This window comes from Trichosurus vulpecula, chromosome 4, assembly GCF_011100635.1.
Source record: "Trichosurus vulpecula isolate mTriVul1 chromosome 4, mTriVul1.pri, whole genome shotgun sequence".
NCBI classification, from domain to species: Eukaryota; Metazoa; Chordata; class Mammalia; order Diprotodontia; family Phalangeridae; genus Trichosurus; species Trichosurus vulpecula.
This window is the reverse complement of record NC_050576.1, coordinates 194,449,957-194,476,434: the sequence shown is the minus strand read 5'-3', so window position 1 is coordinate 194,476,434 and position 26,478 is coordinate 194,449,957. Positions and strand designations below refer to the sequence as shown.

Sequence of the window (26,478 nt, the reverse complement as noted above, 5' to 3'; positions counted from 1 at the left end):
TCAAGTCTTTGGACTGACTGGGAAGTCCATGGAACCAATTATTATGCCTGTTTTGCCAATAAATCATAGAGCCTGGATTGTTTCTTCAGTTATTATCTACCACATTCATGAAGCAATATGTTGACTGTCTGTCAGGAACTTTAGAGAGGGGATTCCTGCATTGGGTATGGACCAGACTAGCAGACTTCTGATGTACTTTCCAATTCACATTTGATAATACTCCCTTTACCTCATTCTTTACAATTTACAAAGCAATCTCCCCCTAACAATCTTCTGGGATAGCTAACACAAGCCATATCATCCCCATTTTACAGAGAAGGTAACTGAGAACTAGAGAGATTGGCTTCCCCAGGGTCAAACAACTAGTAGATGAGGGGATTTGAAGCCAGGTTTCTCCTGTTGGAGCAACTAAGTGGCACAGTGGATAGAATGCCAGGCCTGGAGTCAGGAATACATGAGTTCCAAACAGGCCTCAGACACTCACTAGCTGTGTGACCCTGGGCAAGTCACTTAATCCTGTTTGCCTCAGTTTCCTCATCTGTAAAATGAGCTGGAGAAGGAAATGACCAAAACCTCTCCAGTATCTTTGCCAAGAAAACCCCAAATGGGGTCATAGAGAGTTGGACACCACTGACTGGCTGGTTGGAAAAAGAGGCCATAACTTGTCCAGAGTTACACTCTTAGAGATAGAGGAAAAGCTCAAGCCTAGATTTATCTGATTATCAAAGTCAGTATCCCTTCCCCCTAGCCCGTGTTGTTTCTCCATGATTTTAGGCAAGTGTATATCGTTTCCTCGATGAAACTATAACTTCCCTGGGGACAGGCACCCTTTCTTTTCTTTCTTTGTACCTTTGAAGAGCCTGTAATATGGTTCTGTACAGTGCAGTGTTTCAATTGGGTGCCTGATGCAGTATGATGTAACCACACCTTTTGTAGGTGCTTGCTCCTCTTGCGTATCCCTAAGCATCCTCTGTTCTCTTCCTCACGTCTTTTAGCCTTTCTTCTCCAGTCATTCTACATTCTTTCCTCCCTTTTTCCCCACTTTCCATCCTCCAGGGACTCTGATCTCTCCTCTTTGTCTTGTTCACCACCAACCAGAATCCAGAACCTGAGTCAAACAAGACTAGATTATAAGATGATGGAGAACAGGGATCCTGTTATCTATTTCTCTGGATATTCCTCATTGCCTAGCACACAGATCCTGGATACATTATCGATTTGATTAGAAAGTTACACTCAGTGTTCCCAAATGGTCAGTTTTAACCTCCATCCTGACACCCTCTCCCCATCTCTCTAGCCTGATATATCCCTACCCTTTGCACCCCATTTTCTTTATCCTCATTCTTCCATCCCCAAATCTCTATTCCTCCATAATTCTCTACTTTCCCAACACCATCCACCACTCCCTACCCATCCATCTAATTTCCATCACTTATACTATATCCCACATACCCAGTCCCTATCCTGAACTCTTTGGCTCCTGGTATCCATAGCCTGCCCAGGGTTTACCTGAATGGCATGGGGAGGCTCCTTCCCATGTCTTACCTGGCCTCAGTTGAAGCTCAATCTTCTGAGGGCTGACTTGGGTGATCTTGGAACTATCTCCAGAACCAGTATTACTGAGAGGTCTAGCTTCCAGGACATTTATTTGACTGACCGGAAATTCAATGGAATCAAGTGCACATCCTCCTTTCAGCAGATTCTCTTTCAGGTCACAGCGGGAAGAGCCTGGAGCCAGGTCCTAGAAGACAGGAACCCCCAGACTCAAATCTTGGACTAGAGCCAATGCTAACATCCCTCTGCCTTCAGGGCTCTTCAGCAGAGCTTTGAGCATCCTCTAAGATGCACTAGAATACTGCGGTGGAGGAGGAAGTTCAATGAAAGCACAGACCAACTGAGCAACAAAAAGGCTACAGGAGGTGCCTGTGCATAGATGGGATCAAAGGATAATAGATGTCCATCTGGAAGGGACCTCAAGCATCACCTGGTCCAAGGGGTTCTTAACCTAGGCCTTGTGGACTTTTTTAAAAAAATGATCACTGTTTCAGTATACTTTGTTTGCCTTGTGATCCTATGTATATAATTTTAAACACTTAACTTCATTCTGAGAAAGGGTCCACCAGACTGCCAAAGAGGCCCATGATATCAAAAAGAAAGGCTAGGATCCTCTGATCTAGTCCAATCTTATTATCTTACAGATGAGGAACCAAAGCAAAAAGATTAAGTGACTTGTCCAAGATCATAAACATATGAAGAAGCAGAGCTGGCACTCTTGTATTCAGATTCAATGCTTTTTGGGGAACATATTTGCAGAGTACGGTATCCTGCCTGAAGTTGACTGGACACATATGCGTGTCAGATCACTAATCTGAGGACCCAAAGGGCTGAGATCTCTAATGCTCCCTTCTTCCCCCTAAAAAGGAATAAACAGTGCAATTATCCTACTTTTAGGCATCCTAACACACACCCATTAAATCTTAAGGGAATCCCTTCCATGGCACATGTGTAGTACACGTGGGATGTGTGTGTGGGAGGTGTGTACAAGTAGCATGGCTTACTAAAATGGATGCTGAACTGGAAATCAAAAGGCCAAAGCTATAACTAAGGCAAGACAATCAGAGCTTTGGTCCAGGGCACTAATATAAGTAAGGGGACTTTCTTCACACCTCATTTCCTTCTGGCCCATCCCAGGGTCCAATTGCTATGCCACCCCTCTCCTTTGGTCACCTTCTCCTAGGAGTTGGAGGTCAGGGGACGTTGGAGACCATCAGCCACACTACAGGAGCACAATACAGATTCTCTAGGACATAGCTGCCCCATCTCCTGATATCTTCTCTCACGGCCAACTGTCTTCTGCTCTGCCATTTCCCTTTTTGAATTTGTTATAGAAACAAGAACTTTTAGTTACAGCTCTGCAAAAACCCACATCCTAATACAGGCTCTAGCACTAATTAGGTATGTGACTCTAATTAGGCCAGTCAATCCCTTTGTCTGGAGCCCAGTTTCCTCATCTGTAAATCGAGGGGAGTAAATCTCTAAGGTCCCTTTCAGTCCTCACATTTCTTGAATGTGAGCCCATATTGGTATTAGACTTAGAGCATATCCATGTGGACCAAATGTCAGCATAAGGGTAACTGACTGAAAAACTGGAAAACCCCTTCTATGACTTATATACCTATACAAACTCCCCTCCTCCATTCTTTCCAAACTAGATAGTCATTGATGCCAGGATAAGAGGCAGAATGGAATCATGGACAGAGCCGGCCTTGGATTCAGGAAGACCTGGGTTTAAGTCTTGCCTTTGGCACATATTGACAGCTTGAGGGCAGCCAGATGGCGAAGTGGATAGAAAACTGGGCCTGGAATCAGGAAGTTTCTCCTCCTGAGTTCAAATCTAGCCACAGACACTTACCAACTGTGTGACCCTGTTGGCCTCAGTTTCCTCATCTGCAAAATGAGCTGGAGAAGGAAATGGCAAACCACTCCAATATCTCTGCCAAGAAGACCCCAAATGGGGTCACAAAGAGCCAGACTGACTGAACAGCAATGACAACAGCACCTCGCAGGGTTGTAGTGAACATCAAATGAGCTAAGGCCTGTAAAACACTTTGTAACCTTAAAGCACTATTCAAATGCTAGCTATCATTTTTATTATTAATATCATTATTATCACTATTAATTACCTTTCCCTTCACAGGATAATCAATATCATCAGTTTCTCTGTAGCATAAAGACCAATGTAGAGGAGTAGAGAGGTAGAAAAGGGACAGGACTGGGAGAAGCCACATTGGGTCAGACTCAGAAACAGAGTCAAGGTCAAGGTTATACCATATCTGCCAGGGAGGAGCCCGCAAAGTTCTTCCCTCAAAATGAATTCATAAATTGTTAGAATGGGAAATAACCTTGAAGATCATCTAAATTTAATCCTGCTCATTTTACAGATGAACATCTAGTGATTTGCCAAAGGTCATTTGTTAGTTACTGATAGTTTATTTATAGGATCACAGGGTTCAAGGTTGGGATAGGCCTTAGAGACCATCTCCAGGGGTGGGGCACCTGTGGCCTCAAGGCCACATGTGGCCCTCTAGGTCCTCAAGTGTGGCTCTTTGACTGAGTCCAAGTTTTACAGAACAAATCCTTTTATTAAGGCCATATGTGGCCTTAAGGCTTCAGGTGCTCCTCCCCTGACTAGACCATATTAACTTTTTTTGTGCTCATAGACCCTTCTGACAATCTAGTGAAGCCCATGGATCCTTTCTCTCAATAATATTTTTAAACAAAAAAAAATAAAATTACAAAAGAAACTGATATTTGACCAAAAGACAAAAGAGTAGGGTAGGACAACTAGGACTTTGGCCCAGGGCACAAACATAGGTAAGGGGACTTTCTTCACACAGTGATCTACCTCATCCTCCTCTGGCCAATTGCTATGCCACCCCTCTCCTTTGGCTGCATTTCCCCAAGGGTTGGGGGTGGAGGTGGTCACAGACCATCAGCCAAACTGCAGGGACACAGGATAGATTCCTATATTAAAATGCAGTTATGAAACTATTTTTAAAATCTAAGTTCATGGACCCCAGGTTAAGAACCCCTAATCCAGGTCAACTCACCCACATTTTACAGATGAGGAAACTATGGTGTGGAGAGCTTTAATGACTTACCCAAGATTACTCAGGATCCACTGGATTCCATCCCAGATCCTTGGACTATAAATCAGTTTCATCACTACACCATGAAATGTAGGATCCCACTGAACCCCCACTTATCCTCTTGCCCATTCTTCTAGTTAACAATGACAAGAAGTTGAGAGTGTGCTTAGTTTCCATGTCACCTTAAAAAGCCAAAATGTAGAAGAATTTTAAAACTTGGACTATTGTACTTCTGACCCAAATCAATTTCTCTAGACTTTTGAGTCCTTGAGAGTAAAGACTGTCTTGTTGAACTTTCTATCCCCTGTCTTGTGTACCTCACACAGTGTCTTGCACATAGCAGGTTCTCCAAGAACGAAGAAGGACAATGTGATTGTTAAAATGCTAGACTTAAAAGAAAAATTCTGGCTCTGCTTTTTACTAGCTGTGTGACCACAGGCAAGTTGCCTAACACCTCTAGTGATTCTCTAAGTCATCATATCATCTACAAATAGATCATTATATCTCTTCTTAACTGCAAAGTATTCACAATATGAAAAAAGCTCCAAATCTAATAGTAAGATATATGTAAGTTGCAATAACCCTGAAGTTTCAACTCACATCCTGCAAATTGGTAGAAATGACAAAAAGCAGCAATAGTCAGTGTTGGAGGGGCTGCGGAAGGATAGGCACAACACTGCTGATGGAGTTGTGAAATGGGACAACTATTTTGGAAAACAATTTGGAATTATGTAAACAAAGTGACTAAAACATCCATACCTTTGAAACAGAGGCTCTGTTACTGAGCTTATACCCCAACAAAGCCCTTAAGAAGAAGAAAGTCCCCATGTATACCAAAATGTTTATAGCAGCACTTTTCATGATAGCTAAGAATTGGAAACGAAATAAATGCCCATAAATTGGGGAATGGGGAATGGAATGGAATATTACTGTGCCATAAGAAATTATCTACATAATGAATACATAAACATACACTTTCCAGAAGCATGGAAAGATCTATATGAACTGATACCAAGTGAAGTAAGAAAAGCCAAGAAAACAATATACATAATCACTACAATCAATTGACATTTACTAAGCATCTACTATGTATCAGGCACTTCTCTAAGCACTGGGGATACAAAAAAGAGGCAAAAGACAATCCTTGCCTTCAAGTACCTCACAATCTCATGGGGGGAGACAACATACAAACAAATATATACAAAGCAGGCTACACAAAAGACAAACAGGTGATAACTAACAGAGGGAAGGCACTAGAATTAAGAGGAGCTGGGGAAGATGTCCTGTAGAAGGCAGTATTTTAGTTGGAACTTAAAGGAAATCAGGGAGGTCAGTAGTGTGAGCGGAAGAGGGAGAGCATTCCAGGCATAGGGAACAAACAGAGAAAACACCTAGAGCCAAGAGATGGAGTGTCTCGTTTGGAGAGCAGCCAGGTTGCCAATGTCACCGGATCGAAGGGTATATTTTGGGGAGTAAAGTGTAGGAAGACTGTTAAGGTGGGAAGGGGCTAGTTTATGAAGGACTCTGAATGACAAACAAAGGATTTTGCCTTTGATTCTGGAAGCAATAGGGAGCCACTACAGTTTACTGAGTAAGGAGTGACATGATTGGACCTGTGCTTTAGGAAAATCATTTCGATGGCTGAATGGAGGATGCACTGGAGTGGGGAGAGACTTGAGGCAGACAGGCTAACCTATTGCAGTACTCAAAGTACGAGATGATGAAGGTCTGAACTGGAATGGTGGCAATATCAGAGGAGAGAAGGAGGTGTATTTGAGAGAAATTCAAAGGTAATATTGACAGGCCCTGGCAACAAATTGGATGTGGAAGGTGAGAGATAGTGAGGAATCTAGGATGACTCCTAGGTTGACAGCCTGAGGGACTGGGATGATATAGTTACCCTCTACAGTAACAGTTTTGAACATAATGAGTTTAAGATGTTTACTGGACATCCAGTTTGAGGTGTCTGAAAGGTAGTTAGAGATGTGAGACTGGAGGTCAGCAGAGTGATTAAGGTAGGATAAATAGATATAAGAATCATCAGTCTAGAGATGATATTTAGATCCACAGGAGATGATGAGATCACCAAGTTAAGTAGTATAGAGGGAGAAGAGAAGAGGGCCTAGGAAAGAACCCTGAAGGACACCTACATTTGGAGGGTGTGATCTGGAGGAGGATTAGGCAAAGGAGATGAAGAAGGAGCAGTCAGATGGGTAGGAGGAGAACCAGGAGAGAGTGGTGGCCCAAAAACCTACAGAGAAGAGAGTATTCAGGATGAGAGAGTGATCAGCAATGTCAAATACTGCAGAGAAGTCAGGGAGAATGAGGACTGAGAAAAGGACATTGGATTTGGCAACTAAGATCATTCTTGGTTGATGCTCATTCTTTCAGTTTCCTTCTCTTCTTTCATCACTGTAACTAACATAGTAGCAAGCAGCATCTTTTAACCTCAGCTTTCTCATATACAAAATGAGGGTGATCAGATTTGAGCTACCTACTTCTTCATACAGATGCTGTGAGGAAAGTGCTTTAAATGCTACAGAAATAAGTCCCTTAAAAAAAACTTTTAGTTAAATGAATAAGTGAACTGAGCTTAGGTAGGAAATTGTAACAACAATGTTGCCAGCAGCTGCTGTGAGGGTGAAAGAACGAAGAACACTAGCAACAAGAGCGCACACAAGAGCTGCCAGCACAAGTTCTTTGATCTGCTTTTCTAAGGAAAGCAACCTTAAGGGGTTAATAAGCACACTTTAATCAAACATACATATGTCATTCAATTAGTTCAGGGGGAAAAGTCAGCACCCTGAACTTCAGAGCAAATACAAATGGAAATTAGAAACAGAGACAATATAAACAAACAACACAAACCAGTCTATCCATAGCAACACAGTTACCAGAGAAGTACCAACATCTAGGTTTCTTCAAGAAGGGGGGGCGGGCAGGGCTCCTTAACAACGGCTACCCAGAGTCTCATCTGGTCAAATCACACAACACTCTTCCAGTGAGTGAGAGCCCCAAACAGTAACCTCTGAGTTTATATACCCTTCTTAGGGCTCCAAGGCTTCACACCTAATCAGCAAAAGGGTATGGGCCTGGGGCTTAGCACTTAGCAAGACTTAATCAAAGGCACTCAATTACTTTAGCATTCTAAAAGAAAAAACAGTAAAAAAAAAAAGTCCCACTCTGCTAAACATTACAAAAGCGAAAGGTAGTCCCAGAAGCTAGAATCCATCACCATCTCTTTCTCTTTCTCTTTCTCTCTCTCTCTCCCCCACCCTCATCACCTCTATAGGACTTGGCATCATGGTTAGCACTGGGACTTGAGAACAGGAACCCAAATGGTCCCAATTCAAATACCTTTCCTGTGTGGTTAATGAAGGAATTTGTTTTCCTTAACTATACATATTTGTAATGTGTTTTGTTTTTTCTTGTCTTTCAGTGGGAGGGGTGGGAGGTATGGGGAGAGGGAGGTTGGAGAGAATTTGGAACCGAAAATAAAATTGAGGGTTTAAAAAAAAAAAGCAAACACCCTCTATAGCATTTAATGTCTAATGTATGAGGCAAAAACAATCTCCTAAATTGCATTGCCTCTGACCCCTGACCGGGACATGAGAAGAAATTTCACAGGGTATTTCAGCTCTGGGTGCACATTCTCCCTTCAATGACCCTGCTTTTCAGGCCTAGAATGTTCTTCCCCCTCATCTCTGCCTTCTTGGCTTTTCTGTATTTCTCTAAGACTCAGCTCAAATCTCCCCTTCTCCAAGAGGCTTTTCCCAGTTCCCCTCACTGCCAGTCCTTTTGATATTACTTCTGATTTATCTTATATGTACCTAGCTGTTGGTCTGTAGTCATCTTCATTAGACTGTGAGGTCCTTCAGGGTAGGGAATGTTTTTTTTTCTCCTTACTTTGTATCCCCACAACTTTAGCACAGTGCCTAGCACACAGCAAGCACTTAATACATGCCTGCCGACTAACTGACTGCAAACTCCCTCTGTCCACCCCCCCCTTTCCAGCCCTGTTTCTATTAAAGAAAACGTCCATCTTATCACAGACTGCAGCTGCCCACAAGTCCCCAGAGGGAGAACCCTATCCCAAAAAAGGCAAAAAATAGGCAAAACAGGCAGCAGGTGGGAAGGGCTCTTTTTAGCTGCCTGCTGGAGAGAGGAAGAGAAGCGAGAGACTGGGGAAATCCATGAGGAACAACCAAGTCACAATAAACCTGTGAGTTGGAAGACTGGAGGGGGATGGGTAGGATCCGGTTGCCCAGGAATTGGCCAGTCCCTTTTTCCAAAAGAGATAGCTTTTCAGGGAAGTGAAGCCAACGTGTTTGGCTCTGCTTCTGGTCCTTGTGGTTTGTTATGAATTTCCTCAGAGATCTAAACACTGAAAAATAAAAACCGTTTCCCACCCCTTTGTGGCTCTTTTCACGGTCACTGACGTCAGGGGTCAGGAATACACCGGCTGTTCCACAACTCAGCTCCCATTAATAGCCCTTAGACCTAAACAGGTAGTCACTCAGTCAGTCAACAAGTATTTATTAAATGCTTAATTACTCTGTGCCAGGCACTCTGCTAAGTGCTAGGGATACAAAGGAAGGCAAAAATATGGCCCCTGCCCTCCAAAAGCTCACATTCTAATAAGAAAGACAATAATAACTTACCCCATTTAATCTTCACAACAACCCTGGGGGAAAGCTAATAGTGTCTCCCTTTTCATTGTTGTTTGGTTCTTTTTCAATCATTTCAGACTCTTTGTTACCCTATTTGGAGTTTTCTTGGCAAAGTCTGCCATTTGCTTCTCCAGCTCATTTTACAGATTAGGAAACCGAGACAAACAGGGTTAAGTGACTTGCCCAGGATCACACAATTAGTCTCTGATGCCAGATTTGAACTCAAGAAGCATCTTCCTGACTCCAGGCCAGACATTCTATCCACTGTGCCACCTAGCTGCACATCTCCATTTTACAGATGAGGAAACTGAGGACTTCAATCCCCACAACAACCCTATAAGGTGAGGAAACTGAGGTTGAGAGGAGTGAAATTACTTGTCTAGGATCTCACTGCTAGTGTTTGAGGCAGGATTTGAATGAAGGACTTCTTGACTTCAAGTTCAGCATTCTATTCACTAAACCATTCAGCTGTATTTTACTTAGAAAAGTCATTTTTAGGGCAGTTAGGTGGTGCAGTGGATGGAGCACTGGCCCTAGAGTCAGGAGGACCTGAGTTCAAATCCAGCCTTAGACATTTACTAGCTATGTTACCCTGGGCAAGTCACTTAACCCCAATGGCCTCCACCACCACCACCACCCCCCACCACCTCCACCAAAGAAAAAAGAAAGAAAAGCCATTTTTCTTAACCACTAAGGCTGAAGAGGTAGTAGAAAACAGGAAAGGGATAGAAAGTAGGAAAGGGATGGAAGGTAGGGCCAATATTCCTCTGCCGCCACCACCATGATACAATGATTGAATCATGTGGAGGGGAGAGAAGTGATGTCTAAGTCATTCAAACAAATAAATGGCAAAAAGCCCACACCTAAAGTTGTACATGCATGTGGGACTAGATATAGGCCTATATATGACAAAGATAAATGAAAACACCCTGTTGCGTATTCTAAAGAACTATGAGCTGGGAAGCTGAAGACCTTAATTCATACTCAAGTCCAGCAACTCAACTACGAGGTGACTGTGAATGAATCTCTTGGCCTCCCTAGCAAATTTCTCATCTGTAAATGGGATTAATGATGAGAGAAGTAATTCTTCATGGCCCCATGGACCATACTGTCCATGGGGTTTTCTTGGCAAAGATACTGGAGTGGTTTGCCATTTCCTTCTCCAGCTCATTTTACAGATGAGGCAGAGAGCATTAAGTGACTTGACCAGGGTCACAGAGTCAGTAAGTGTCCGAGGTCACATTGGAACTCAGGTCTTCCTGAATCCAGGCCCAGCAGCCACACGCTGTGTCACCTAGCTGCCCTCAAATGATTGATTTAGGTTCACATAATAACTGAGTGGCAGAACTTGAGCTTCAAACAAGGTTTCCGGACTCCCAGTCAAGAGCTTTCTTTGGAACAGGAAGCAGCCAGAGTCATCCCTTATCTTTCCTTGTGACCAGCCTGTTCCTTTTCCCAACATACATTTCTTACTCCTTTTCTCTGAAGTTCCCATTGGCTGTATGCTGTAGCCTGCTCCTGCCCATCATGTACCCATTCATTATTTTCTGAGTGATAATTCATTTTTAATTCTTTGGAGACTATTGTATGTCTTACTGCCATAGAGCAACACCAGTAGAATGATGGTATTACAAAGATGGGCCTGTGTTTCCACAGGGCCCATAAAGGAACTTTGCAATTTCCCAAAGGCAATTCAGCATGTGCTTTCCTCCTAGACATGTGGCAAACTTACAGTGCTTTTTCTAGGCTTCAACCAGTCCGTGGGATGGCAGTGGAAGGAAAAGAGCAAGGCTGAAAGGTCATTTGGTATACATTCCAACATTCTATCATCAACATACAAACACAGGATTGCTCCCCGCAATCTTGTCTGGTTTATACACTTTCCTCCATCCAAAACAGTCTGTGCCTGAGGGGAGGGGAATGGGGTCATTCAAGGAGATTTAAAAAAACAACCCACACCTGAAGTTGTATGAGCCTACTGTACTGGACATATGGCACAGATAAATGAAGTACCCATCCATGCCTGTGCATTCTGTGGGACTCTTGCCCATGCTTATGGAATGCCCGCCCCTCCTCCCCGGGAGCACAATTACAAAATACCAGGACACTATTCTGGATTTCTACTTCCTGTCTCTCTAGATAATGCATTCCTCCCTCCCTACCCCCCGCCACCATTCCCCACCAATATTTCCCACTGATACAGTTTACTCTCCATTAAACCCAACTTCCTCTGTCCTTCCCCTCTCTTTTCCCTCTATCCCTTTCTCCATCTTCTCTCCTTGCTCAATGACAGTCATATTTTTTTTTTTGCTAAACCACAGAATTTCCCATTCTCCCATTTCTACTTTCCAAGGGAATTTTTTGGCTGGTCTCCTGATTGGCTCCTCCACACAAACATACTCAGCTCCTTGTTCTCCACTCACGGAATACCAGCACTCAATACTCCCTAGCCACAAGCATGGAATTCGCCAGGTTTTCCCTGGTGTCCTACATTGGTAACTCTGAAAAAAAATTAGTTTCCTTATCTAAAGACCACATCCCCCATTTCCTCAGCAGGAACTCTCCATACAGGGATTATGCCCACCCAGAACAGTAGGAGCAGTGGGATCAAGAAGGGGATGATGCTGCAAAAAAAAAAAAAATGTACTCTTTTCCTAGATCTGTTTAGTCCTTAGGGATTGGGACTGGACTTGGGATTTCAAGGATACATGGAAGCCAAGGGTCAAAGAACCACCTGTACCAATGCAGGTCCTGCTTTCTTTACACCTTCCTATCTTAGAAAACTGCCCAGAGCACTAAGAGGGATTTGTCCAGTGTCACATAGCGAGTGTGTCTTGACCTCAGAATTTCCTGGCTTTGGGACCAGTTCTCTATCCCCTACATCTCTCTCCTTTGGGTCCTTAACCATTTCTATTTTCCCCTAATTTTGGGCAGAAAGGAAGGGAACAGACTTTGGCTATCCTTTTCAACTGTGAAGGAGGGATCTTGGATTTTTATTATTGTTGCTTATAACATAGAAACCTCGCCCCCTCCAATTACTGTCCAGGTTGAAATCTTCTCCCCTTCCCTGTCTCTTCTTTCCCATCCCACCGTGGGAGGCACTTGCAAAACAGATTGTAAAATCCTCAGAAGAAAACCCAAGAAGGGTTGAAGGCCAGAGAGGAGGAGGGAGATTGAAATGGGAAATGGGAGAATCACATGAGACACAGGGGAATGGAAGGGAATGGTGGGGAGGGCAGAGCAGGGCAGGAATGGGGAGAAAAGCATTGCTCCCTCCAGGGAAAGTTTCATTGGCTCATCTAAGACAATGTGGCCCAGATGAGCTATATCTCTGAGCAGGACTCGTGCAGAGAAACACTGCGGCCAAACCAGCAGGCAAAGCCAAGAACTGCTGACCCAGCTGTCCTCTTGCTCTGGGATAAATACAACGGTACTCCCTTCTTCTGGCTCCCTGGTCAGACCAAATAAGATTTCCTTTTTTGGAAACTCTCAAAAGAGATCAGTCACCACTTGGGTACCAGGAAGTAGCTCAGGGGTGAAGAAGAGAAAAGGGGGTGATAAGTCTGGTTTGAGTGGTTAGAAAGTCTTGTCCTGAGGATGTAACTGGATTCTTCGAAAGAAGGCAGAAAGCTCAGGGTCCTTCTGGGGATAGGTTCAAAAGATTATAGGCTGGAAGAGGCTTCAGGGAACCATTAGTCCTGTCCTTCATTTTCAAGATGAGTATGATGACAGGAAAAGACCTACCCAAGGTCACACAAGAGTGTGTACCAAAATCAATCAGTAAACTTTTTGATCAGTAAAGATTCATTAAGCATCTCCTATGTGCCAGGCATGGTGCTAAGTGCTGGAATCAGGATCTGAACCTGGGTCTTCTGGTGCCAAACGCAGTTTTCTTTCTGCTGCATGTACTTCACCATCGAAGAAGGTGTGTCAGACTACCATCCACCCTGTATCATGGGCCTTGTGCATTGCTGGGTGATCCGGAATTGTAAATTAGTCTCTTCTTGCCACCACAAGTCTCTGTGCCTCAGCCATAAAGAAACATTCATAACCTCAGATAGATTTACATTCTGGGCACAACACAGACCAGGAGTGGGGAACCTGCAGCCTCCAGGCCACATGTGGCCCCAAAAGGATTTGTTCTGTAAAGGACGTTTTCAGTCAAAGGGCTGCACTTGAGGACCTAGAGGGCCACATGTGACCTCAAGGCTGCAGGTTCTCCACCCCTGCCACAGACCCATGCTTGGACATAGCTAATCCTCTCACCCCTCCAGACAACAAGGGCAGAAGCTTTGACCCAGAATCTCTTGAACTCAACACTTCTCCAACACTTGTGGAAGATTTCTTCTTCTGTTTGCATTGTTCATTCTTGAGATTTCTATAGACAAGCAGCTCCACCTCCAAATGCTACCTTATATCTTCCTCTACCTTGTGGGATCCCAAGCCATTCATTTCTTTTTCTCCATATTTCCACTCCCAAAAGAAAGTCACCAAAGAGAGAAAGAGACCACTGCCCATTTGCTGTTAATGCCAGGGTACCCATGTGGAGTGAAGTATGGAGTCTAGAGTCTGATTCCTAGATTCTGTTCATGGTTCTGCCCCAGGGTAGCTGTATATGACTGAAAAGGTCCATTTCCTAATTAGAGCCTCCATTTTCTTCCACATCAGCAATGATCAGAATTCTCCCTAGCCTTCTGTAGTATAGGGAGCTGAGCTCCTAGACAGCTCCTGAAAGAAAAATTAGTTAAGGAGGTAGATGGGGACATGTCTGCTCCTTACCTCATCTGAGCACCAGGCACACAGAGGATTCACAGCTAGGCACTGCTGGCAGGAACTCACCCCCCGGTTGGTACAGACATTGGCCCCTGGAAAAAAGACACAAAGGGATTAGAGGGCCACACGTGTAATTACAAACTGCTTCTTTCTGTTTGAATTTCCAGAGATGCAGACCATTCTCTCCTTCCCTACACACACACAGACACACTCACCTTGCCTGTCTTCCTCCACGTAAGTAGTTGCACCTAACCCAAAATTAACTAAATAAACATGACTAGACTTTCAGTCAATCAGACATTTATTAAGGATCACAGTGTACAACGGTGGATAGAGTGGATTAGTGGATAGAATGCCAGACCTGGAGTGGGGAAGATTCCTCTTCCTGAGTTCAAATCTGACCTCAGACACTTGCTAGCTATGTGACCCCGGGCAAGTCATTTAACCCTGTTTGCCTCAGTTTCCTTATCTGTAAAATGAGCTGGAGATGGAAATGGCAAACCACTCTAGTGTTTTTGCCAAGCAAACCCCAAATGGGGTCATGAAGAGTCAGACATGACTGAAAATGACTGAATCACACGGTATACAAAAAAGACCTATAATAAGCAGATTAGGGGAAAGTGATGAATGAACAGAAATACAGAAAGAGAGGAAATAAGGCCCCTTCAAGTGTCATTGAACTTAGAGCTAAAAAAGAAGAAATTTGACACCAACTTATAAGCTGCAATTTCATTTATGGGATAGGAAGTCTTTGATGTTGGAGGTCAGAGATAGAGAGCTAGGCTCCAGAGACTGGCAGTGGGGTGTCAAATCCTAGAGTTACAGAGTATTTCAGCTGGAAGAGACCGTATGACCACAATATAAACTATCCCAGATGAGGAAAGTAAGGCCCAGATAGCAGAAGTGATTTATTCTGGGTCATTAGGTTATTTGATGGCATTCAATTTTCCTTAGTAAGTTGTCTATTCCACCTCCCTGCTAATGTCCTGAAATGTGCTCATGTGTAAGAAGAGGGATTTCATAATTTTCTAGAAAAATGGACAGAGAGATCGTATCTTTTCAGCCCAACAACTATAGGAGACACTGAGAAAACATGTTGACATCCAGGAAAATTCCTCCAAAATGGGAGGCCAAGGGGCTATTTAGGAAACTGCTTAAATAACCAGTCACAGAAACTTGGCTGTGAAAAGTGGTTGGCCTTGGTAATTCTTGTCTCCATTGCTCAGAAGAGTTCTTCATTGGGACACAGGGAGAAAAAGCTAAATATCCCTTAAGAAGGAAAAAAGGAGGTTTGCTTAGAAGAAGCCAGCACGATTGAGCACACCAATTAAGCGTCTACTTAGTGCAAGGCACTAAGTGCTAGTCATTCCATATACAAAGCTAACTATAACACAAGTTCTGCTACTAAGGAGCTTACAATCTATATTGGAGATGGCAAGGGAAGACCAAGGACACAAAAAACTTTGGTTTGAAAGAGATTGAGATAAGTGCACGGGAGAAATCCAGGCAAAGCTCTATGAGAATTTGGAGATGGGAGGGATCAGTTAGGGAAGCTGATCTAAATTGAGGAAGAAGGATTTTCCTGAATAAGCCAAGTCTCAGTCCCTTTGACCTCCAGCTTAGTACTTCCAAGCCTAATTTGGCTGTCCCACTCCTTCCCCCTGTCATCAATGTTTCTCTGCTTTCTGGAGAGCGTTACTGTGGTACCTAACCTTGGAACAGTTGAGGCAAATCCTAGAATTTATTCCTTGTTCCTTTGCCCTTTGGAAAACGAAAAGGGAGGATGCTTGAGAGGCTTCCAGGAGGTCCTCCTTCTTCCCAGCACTGCTTGGCCTCCTGCTCTCCTCAGCCACAGGCTTTAGGGACTGTTGGAAAGAGCAGGTTTTAGGCCATGGTGTAACTAGGCAGGTGCAGAGAGTGCAGCTGCATTGGGTGTGTCACTAGCTGGAATGCAGAGGAGCTAACAGTAAAAATACGAATTTCAACTTTTGATATTTCATTTAAAAAGTGCTTCGCAACATTATCTTATTTGGTCCCTATAATAGTCCCGGGTGATAGGTAGGGCAGGTTTGTTTATTTTTATTTTTTTTCTTGCACCTCTGATTTTGTCTTCATGGGGAATTCTGATCTGGAGATCCCCTCCACCAACTACTTCTCTGAAACTTAGAGTCTGCCTGGGACATATGGGCATATTGTATCATATATGTATTAATAATTGTATATGTAGTACTCCCTGTGGGCCACCACTCCAACAAGGCACTCAATCTGGCATGTTGGGTCCTCTAATAGGCAGCTGCTAACTCTGGTTCTAAGGGCTATAGTCTGTGTATACTGCCATCGTTCATTAGCCCCTACTATCTATCTTCCCCCTAAACAGTCATCCAGGAGACGCAACTAGATCAAAGCAAAGGCATTTATTAAGATGGCATAGTAAGGACAGTAGCTGTGTAACATCCTTCTCTCCCCTTCCCCCAATAAACCTGGGGCACACTTTCCCACGAAAACACATGAGAAAAGTGGTTACAGAGTATAATGGTAATGCGACACATTGTAATGGCAAGAAAAATAGGACTTTTCACTGTTCTTTCTTTTAGAGTGCTTCTCAGCACTAGGGCAATCACGTGCCTTTGACTGAGTCTTTGATTGAATCAAGAGTCTTTGATGACCTGCTTAAGTTACAAGAAAGCCTAAGTCACATGAGCTGGAGTCACATGGTTGTGGCACCCTCTGACCCTGAAAAAGCCTGTATATATACTCAGAGGTTAGCATTTTGCTTGGGTGCTCACTCATTGGAAGAGTGTTCCCGTGATTTTGCCAGACGAGACTCTGGGTAGCCATTAAGGAGCCCACCGGCTTCGAAAACCCAGATGTTGGTGCTTCTCTCTCTGGTAACTATGTATGTATTGCTATGGACGGACAGAAGTCCTGTCTGCTGATTTGTGTTATTTGCTCTGTTAATATAATTTCTGCTTGTAATTTCTCTGTTTTCTCTGAAGTTCAGGGTGCTGACTTTTTCCCCTGAACTAAGTGAACGATATATGTATGTTTAATTAAAGTGAGATTATAAACCCCTTAAAGTTGCTTTCCTTAGAAAAGCAGATCAAAGAACCTGTGCTATTAGCCCTCCTATCAGCAGCTGCAAGCAACATTGTTGTTACATACATATGTAAGGAACACAGGTGGCCAAGGTAAATCAAGTCTCTACTACTACAGGGCCTCAATGTCCTTTCTCCCCTTGTGGAGTTTTCATGAAGTTTCCCCTTGGGTTACAGCCCTTCTGGTCTTGCCACTGGACTCTGGTGACTCTAGAGGAAAGTTCAGCCATCTTTTGTCTCAATTCTTACCTAGCCTTTACTCATTGAATGGGAGTGGCCTCAGATGAACTAAGACCTAAGAAAGACCTTAATTTAGAAAGGCCAAGTCATCCAGTGCATCCTGGGCCATCGCCATGACCTTTAATCATCTTGATTGCCTTGATTGTCTTGACCTTCGTCTCACCACTGGACTCTGACTCTGGAGGAAGGAGTAAGGCTGACAACTTTGTGCAGCTCGGCCTCAATCAAATACAATTCACGTGCAAGTCAAGACGCCACCCTCGTGATGTCATTGGACCTCTTCAGGAAGGACCGACAATAGCCCTTCTACTAGGCAGGTTACTTGGGTAGGCTCCCAAGGTCTGATCCTCTCTGCAACTTGCTCCTCAACTGCCATGGCTAGTTCTCTCTAGAATCCATAGTCAGTTCTCTGCTGCCAGAGGTCATACTCATAAAAGCTGTTTCCTTTATCTAGTCAATCAATGACTCGATGTTTCCATGCCTGATTGGAGAGTGTATACTTCTGCTCCATCAAATGTAGCTCAAACTCTCTCAAACTGTTTAACTCATTTTATAAGGGCCATCAGTCACATGGCAAATTTTGACCTGGCCAGTGGTATTGTCCCTTCTGATTAAAAAAAAAAACAAACTTTTCACTCTTTGTAAAGGGATACAAGGTGTAGAGGCAGATGTGTACTGAAGCTGCTGGAGCCAATTCTTAAATTTTCGAATTTATACCCTGGAAACTGGCAAACTCCAAATCACTGATTTATTGTTTTAGTTGTCTAGACTTAAGAAAATGATGGATAAAATGTTAATAATGCAGATTAAACTTAAGAGGCCTTGATCAACCTAAAAACCTTGAGAAGTAGGTGCTATTATTACCCCTGTTTTACAATTGAAGATACTGAGGCAGACAGGTTAAATGAACTGTCCAAGGTCACATCCGATGCTGGTTTTGAACTCAAGTCTTCCTGATGCCAGGACAAGCGCTCTATCTACTGTACAACCTAGCTGCCTATGCCACAGTTCTTAAACAATCCAAAACTAAACATTCTTACAGAAAGATCCAGACCTACCATAGCTAGCAGGCCCAGAGACTACATTTACCCTCAAATACATAATTATACATAATAGAGTCAGAAACCATAAACATAAGGGTGCACGTCCATACAGGACAAGGAGTCTGAAACCAGGCTTGTCCAGCCAACAGCATCTGGTCAACTGACTTTGACTCATGTGGTCACTTTCCCCACCCTCCTCCTACTCTACCTTTAGCCAGCTGTGGAAATAAACACCTCCACCCACCTGCTGTCCCCATGCACAGGGCACAGAAAGACCAGCTTGTGCTAAACCTAGCTGAGGCCCCTGCCTCCTTTTTGACTCCCTTAATGGCAGTTTTTTATGGGAATCTGTGTCTAGGAATACATTGGAAGGATGTGGCAATAGTTAAGAGGGGATGGGGGCACAAAGGGTGAGGCCAAAATTCCTACTAAAAACATTTATTACCAAGTTCCTGTTCTGTAGCTTGGACTGACCAGTTTCAAGATAAACATGAACAATAATTTCTCCTAATCTTTTGTGTTTATTGATCTCAGGCAGATTTCTTGAGATTGGCTTAGTCTGATAGAACTCAGTCTTTGAGGAGTTATGCCAGTGGTCCCTCGGGACACTCCACTCTCTTACAATTAATCATAAATATATTTTATTTCACTAAAAGATGCTCAAGTTCTGGAACTAAGAGAAAAGTGCTGTGTATCAGGTTTCAGAACCTCAAGTTAAGAAACCCTGAGTTCAAATTTCATCTTTGACACTACTCATCATTTAATCTCTCTCAGCCTCGGTTTCCCCATCTTGGAAAATGGAAATAATGCAAATAGTGCTGATTTCACTGGGCTGTTATGAGAATCAAGGGAGATAATATATGTAAAGTACTTTGCAAATTTTAAATCACAATATAAATGTCAGATATTGTTATTATAAGTATCTAAACTAGGCTTCTCCAAACCCTGCTCTGATTGCAAGAGGGTAGGAGACTGTATCTTTAAAAGCCTAGTATTTGCCCTCTCTTTCAGCTGAGAACTGTTAATTCATGAAGAATCTCTGGGCTGGAGCCCATGATGATTCAATAAGCTGTCTCCTCTGAGATTTCGTTCTCTAAAATGTGTGGAAGGCTTTGTTTCTCAGTTCCACCCATTCACATCCCTCCTCTTGCACTCTAGGGCGCAGCCCTAAAGACTGGCACCTCTTCCCAGGGTCCTCATTTGAATGAACAATTTGAAAAGCCCTTTTCCTTCTGATAGTCCTCTCTCTTTTGACAACTTAGCCTCAGGAAAAGAAGCAAGAAGGAGTGTTTCTGTTAAACCCTCTTCTGGAGAATCCCAAACCCCAGGGGTTGTTCTGAGTCCATGAGCCAGGAGAGTTGAATTTTTCCTTTTCAATGCAATAAAGCTATAGAGGAGGTTTTCAAGATAGACCCTGGAAAAAGGTAGGGGAATCCCTGTTTCCTTAAAATCTCACTTCTACAGGAATCCGTTCCGGATTCCCCTTAATTCTGATGCCTTCCTTTTGTTGATTATTGTCAATTCATCCCACAGCTTATTGGCACTTAGTTGTTTGTGTGTTGTGTTGGCCACTAGTCTGAGAAATCCTAGAGTGCAGGGATGGTCTTTATCTTTCTTTATATCCCCAGCGCTTAGCACAATGCCTGGTACACAGTGGGCACTTAATAAATGTTTATTAACTGGCTGACTTCTCCCAAGGTAGAAGCATCAGATTTCTCTTTTGGATCAAGAGTTTTGGGATAAGGAAGTCTAGCCTAGGAAAGTGGGCAAAGCCAGAAAGGAAATAGACTTCAGCACGGAAGAGAGGACTAATAAGGTGAGAGGCACTGCATGATCCAAACAGTATTACTGAAAAGTATTTCCAAATATAACGGCTGTGGCTGATCAAACATAAATGACTTACCAAGGATGGAAAATAGCAGTGGGAGTGGGAAAGACATGAGACAAAGAGGAAAGAAAGGAGCAGGAAGGGATCCAGCAGGAGGGAAAAATGCAGAAATGAAGGACATTTTGCAAGATGCGTTGCCCCAGTATGACAGGAGGTAAGAAGTCAGCCCTCCCACAATAGGACACCTCACCATCATCTGTAGGGTATTCTCTATGGTTGAGCCAAGTTGGGACTGGAAGTCATTTAAGGGAAAATGATGCAGTTTTTTTTAATGATTACACTGCAATACAACAGTTATCTTTGTTGTCATTTGCCAGAGAGGAGACCAGGGAAGCAGCTGGCCCAAGTCTTGGATTGGATCCCAGCTGAGCCACTGACCCTGGACAGGTCACTTCCTGTAGAGATGAATGATAGGTCAGGATAAGAATGATTTTCCATTGTAATCACTTGGCCCAATGAGCCAGTGCTGAGGATGAGCCATCTCTGGCATACTATCTGACAGATATTAACTGACCTTTAGGTCTCATTTTCCTCAGTAGGAAAGATATTATTATCCCCATTTTATAGACAAGAAGTCTGAGTCTCAGAGAGATTAGGTAACTTTCCATGATCCTCCAAACTAGTGAGTAATGAAGAAGGGCCCCAAAACATGTGTCTTCTGACCCCTTGGTCCAGGGTTATTGGAACTTCATGATGCTTCCCCTACCATGGATCTTCCATGTGACTGGAATCATACTTGTCCATGTCTCCTAGGCTTGTCCCTGAAGGGTAGAATTAGGAACAAGGGATAGTACTTGAAGAGAAGCAGGTTTTAGCTTATGGTAAGAAAAATCTTCAAAATCATTAGGAATGTCAAATAGGGAAACAGGTTACCTTGGGACGTAGTTGGTTTCCTCCATAAGATTTCTAGCAAAAGCTGTATAAACACTAGTTAAATATGGCAGAGGGGACTATCAGTCAGATAGAGGCTGGCCTCTGAGATTCCTTCCAATGGATGATACAGCTACCATCTTTAGAGCACTTATTATGTGCTGGGCACTTTATAAGTATCATCTCATTTGATTCTCACGTTAATCTCATTATTATCCTCATATTACAGATGAGGAAAGCAAGACAAACTGAGCTGAAGTGACTTGCCTAAAATCACATAGCTAGTAAGTATCTGAGGGTGGATTTGAACTCAAGTCTTCCTGACTCTAGGGCCAACACTCTATCCACTGCACCACCTGGCTGAGACTCCATGGTTCTTGATGTGAATACTTCTTTAGTCAACCCATCTATGCCTTCTCATCCAGAGTAAATTTTATTTGTTGAATGAATAAGCATTAATTAAACACACACTGTGTGCTAAGCACTGGACTTAGCAATGGGGTTACAAATAGAAAAGTGAAATTTCTGCCGTCACCTCCTAATGGGGGAGGGAACACATACAGGAAGATTCTGCAGCAGGGTGGACAGCAAAGCCTGAGTATCCTTAGGATGCTGATATAGACGCAGGGCAGATGCTGAGGCCCTTAGGGCAGTCCTTAGGGCCCAGCAGGAGGACAAATGGTAAGGTCTCGAGATTCAGAGAATGAAAATGGCAAAGCTTCAAACCTCAGGAAGTGTAAGTCACTTATAATCTTGATGTGGAAGAAGAAAATTCATCCCCCGAAGTGATCACATGCATTCAAATCCATACTATTCAGGGTTATAATTATGTGAGACATGATCATTGGTTCCAGCCCAATGGAAATATGCAGTGTAAATTGAAATAATTTGACCACTTTGGGAGATTCAGTCGGATACGTCTGAAACAACTCAGCAACAGCAGTTAGATACCTATGGGTGACTTGATTAAACTTCTCCCCTTCCCAGCTCAAAGGAGAACAGCTGACAGCAAAGGCAGATTCATACTCTCTGATTCAGAGATCTCACTTCTAGGCATGTCCCGTAGAGAGGCTGAGAATAAAAATAAATAACAAAAAAATAGCTAATATTTATAGAGTTCCTACTGTGTGTTAAATATAAATGTCATCTCATTTGATCCTCACAACAACCCTGGGAGGTAGATGCTATTTTTATCCCCATTTTACAGTTGAGAAAACTGAGGCAAACAGAGTTTATATGATCTACCCAAGGTTACACATCTAGTAAATGTTTGAGGCTGGATATGAACTCAGGTCTTTCTAACTCCAGGCCCAGCACTGTATCTATTTCAATACCGTGTTGCTGTTCAGTCGTTTCAGTCACATCCAACTCTTTGTGACTCCATTTGGGGTTTACTTGGCAAAGATGCTGGAGTGCTTTGCCATTTCCTTCTCTGGCTCATCTTGTCGATGAAGAAACTGAGGCAAACAGGGTTACGTGACTTGCTCAGGGTCACACCGCTAGTAGTGTCTAAGGCTGGACTTGAACTCAATTCTGCCCGGCCCCAGGCCCAGCACTCTCCACTGCACCACCTAGCTGCCTATTTGGCTGCCCCAAAATATTCACAGCAGCACTTTTGTGCATAGAACTGGAAACAACGCAAATACCGATCAGACTGGGGAATGGCTAAACACATCATGGTACATGAATGTAAAGAAAAATGACTGTCATAAGAAACAGTGAATGTGAAGAGCCCAAAGAAACATGGGAAGATTTCTATGCACTGACAGAATAAAGTAAGCAAAATCAAGAAACTCTATATATCCTTGAATAAATTAAATATGTAGACAACAATGGTATGTAGTCAAGTACCATGTGTAACCGACCAATTAGGTTTAAAAACCTAAATGGAAAGGATAACAAATAAAACCAAACGCTGAGTAATGACAATAACTATACTTAACCCTGACAGAAAAGCAACAGATTCTTCCCTTCTCTGGAGAAGGGGGCACGCATAGGCATGGAATTATAAAGCATACATTGTCAGAAAGTGTGGATGGGCTAGTTGGTTTTGCTAAACTATTTTTTTAATTGTTACAAAAAAATTAAAAAACAAGCAAAAAATTGTTACAGGAGATGGTTTATTAGAAATGAATAAATGAGTATTCATTAAGAAGTTACTATTGTACTAAGTGCCAGGGCTATAAATAAAAACCTCAAAGACTATCCCTGCCTGCAAGGTGCTTACTCTCTAATGGGAGTATTATGGTAATTAGGATGGGACTTTTTGTTGTCTTCTCTTTTGGAATGCTACCGCAGTCAAGTGCCTTTAATGAGTCTTGCCTTTCTTTGAATTGGGTAGGTAAAGTGGGATCTTTTGTTGTCTTTGTTTTGGAGTGCTTCTCAGCACTAAGGAATCTTTAATTAAATCAGGCGGCATCTTTGATGACCTGCTTATGTCAAGGGACGGCCTAGTTCACATGGGTTTGAGTCCCATGGTTGTGACACTCTTTGACATATATTCTCAGAGGTTAGCATTTTGCCTTTGGGGGCACACTCATTGGAAGAGTGTTGGGGATTTGGCCAGACGAGACTCTGGGTCTCCGTTGGAGCCCCCCACCCCCACCTCCTGGCTTTGAAAACCCAGATGTTGGCGCCTCTCTCACTGGTAACTATGTAATTCCCTGGTCATTCAGCTAGGGGCCTATCTTGTTCATTTCTGTGTGTGTTTGCTCCATTTATATAATTTCTGCTTGCAATTTCTGTTTGTATTCTCTCCGAAGTTCAGGATGCTGGTTTTTCCCCCTGAACTAAGTGTATATATATATGTATGTTTAATTGAAGTAAGGTTGTTAACCCCTTAAAGTTGTTTTCCTTAGAAAAGCAGATCAAAGAACCTGTGCTAGCAGCCCTCCTGTGTGCTCTTGTTGTTGGTCTTTCACCTCCACAGCAGCTGCTAGCAACATTGTTGTTACAGGGAGAAATAACATACAAAGGTAAGCAGTGACCAGGGAGGGGCATTTTAGCTCAAAAAGTTTTGGGGGAAGGGAATAAGTATCTATACAGTGCCTACTATGTTCAATATGGCCAGAAATTGTCATGGTCCATATCACCTTTAATTTCTTTCATTTTTTCTTTTCTATTCCTTTTTTAAAGAAGAAACAAGGCAATGAACACGTTTAATAGGAAAATGTTTTACATGACTGCACATGGATAAGCTATATCAAATTACTTGCCTTCTCAAGGAAGGAGAAGGGGAAGGAAAAAGAATATGGATATTTTTTTAAAAAGAATGTTAAAAACTTTTGCTTACATGTACTTGAGAAAAAGTAAAATAAAAATTAAATATAAAAAAAGAAACGCAGCAAGATAATATAGTGTCATAGGACAAGTTCAGTGGGATTACGGGTAGAGGGAGTTAGTTGGTCAAGGACATAGGTTTGAATCTTGGCTTTTCCAGTTCCTATCTACATGAGTTTGAGCAAGTCTTGTCTGAGTCTCAGTTTCCTCCTCTTTAAAATGAGAAGTCTGAATTAAATAGACTGTGAAAACTTAATGATGAGAACAATTTTGCCCAGCTTTGAAGGGGTACAAGCAAGCCTTGGGATGTTGCTGTCTCTGCCCTCTAAATGTTAGCTTCTTGCTGCAGAGTCCTTGTTGCCCTGGCCTGATTATGGTTCTGCAGCACTGTGGTTACTTCTCTCAAATGCTATGAATTCCAATCTTCCTAAAGTGCTGGGAAGTGTCATCAATATTTGTCCCACATTACTGCCTGAGTTATTTATATACTTCAGCATAGCTCAATGTTTTTAGGGAATCCTGATCATCCATGTTGTTCAGTCATGTCCGACTCTTTGTGACACCATTTGGGGTTTTCCTGGCAGAGATACTGGAGTGGTTTGCCACTTCCTTCTCCAGCTCATTTTTCAGCTGAGGAAATGGAGGCAAAGAGGGTTAAGTGACTTGCCCAGGGTCACACAGCTAATAAGTGTCTGAGGCCAGATTTGAACTTAGGAAGAGGAGTCTTCCTGACTCTATCCACTATGCCATGTCAGGTACCAACAAATAGCTTAACTTTTCTAAAGACCCACTATTTCCTCCCTTCTGACTATGCGGATCACAGCCCCTCCCACCTTTGCCAAGGATACACGTGAGCTGGTGTGGTTGAAGTCCTTTGAAAACATATAAGACAAGTCCTCAAAGAACAGACTGAGAGCTATTCCACCTCAGTTGGATCCATTCAAATCTCCATAAAGGAAAGTCTTTAGTGAACAAAGTCACTGATATAGCTACAAAACGACATCTAAGTCAGTACTAAGTCCTGGGCAGTTCTTCCAGGGTTTCCCCTAACAAAGCCTTGTCCTCCTGATGACCTCCCTCCAAACCCAGCTTTTCATTTCTGTAGCTATTTCGCCTCCTGACCTGATTTCACATCTATGTCGTGTTGTCAAAAGCAATCCATTCTGCCTCCCTTTTCATCCAGGCGTTCACTTGAATACGAGGTTCTCGAGCCAAATTTATTTATTTATTTAGAAACTTTAGAGTCTCAAAATGTCATATTTTTTTCCTTAGAAGCATCTGGCCCAGAGGAATGTGACTCCCTGCCTTTCACCACTAACTCCTAATTGTTCCCAGGAAGAAAGAGTTTGTGAGTCTGTCTTCAATATACTTAGATCTCTAGCTGTTTAGCACTTAAAAACCTATTAATAAGTTAATGGCCCAAATGCATTGGCCCATCTGGGAATCTTAGGATCCCAAAGGTGGACCTCAAGAGAGGTCTAGTAATAGCCACTTGCCTTTGGCCAAGTAAAAGTCCAAACTACCTAGACCAGATGGTTTCAGTTGATCATTCCAAAGGACTGGTCACCTTGATGGTCAAGATTTTCCTTCCTATGCACAAAATCAATCTTGAAATAAGATAAACGCATTGAATAATGGGTATCACAGACACAAATTTCCCATTTGGGGAGGCTAGGATGGCATTGAATGGATTTAAAGCTGGAAGAAACCCAGGGAAATAAGTAGTCCAACCTCCTCATTTTGTGAATGAGGTAACTGAAGCCCAGGGAGGTCAAAAAATTAAATGCCCAGTGGCACAGAGATAATAAGTGATAGAGTCAAGATTAGAACCAAGGTGCCCTAACTCAAATCCAGGGCCCTTTCTACCTTCTATATCATGTTCTACTATTGTTATTCAGTTGTGTCTGACTCTTCCTGACCTCATTTGGGGTTTCCTTGGCAAAGATACTGGAGAGGTTTTGCCATGTCCTT

The 26,478-nt window shown here is 42.9% G+C and overlaps 1 protein-coding gene across 1 annotated transcript in view; it reads right to left on the bottom strand.

Moving 5' to 3' along the window:
• The window catches only part of ITGB3 (integrin subunit beta 3), an 86,584-nt gene that overhangs the window by 45,858 nt on the left and 14,248 nt on the right, over positions 1-26,478 (bottom strand). Inside the window, exons 3-4 of the mRNA XM_036755638.1 lie at positions 14,099-14,184; positions 1,546-1,741 (exon numbers count right to left, since the gene is read on the bottom strand). Of these exons, the coding sequence (XP_036611533.1) occupies positions 1,546-1,741; positions 14,099-14,184 (282 nt within the window). The remainder of the gene's footprint in view (positions 1-1,545; positions 1,742-14,098; positions 14,185-26,478) is intronic.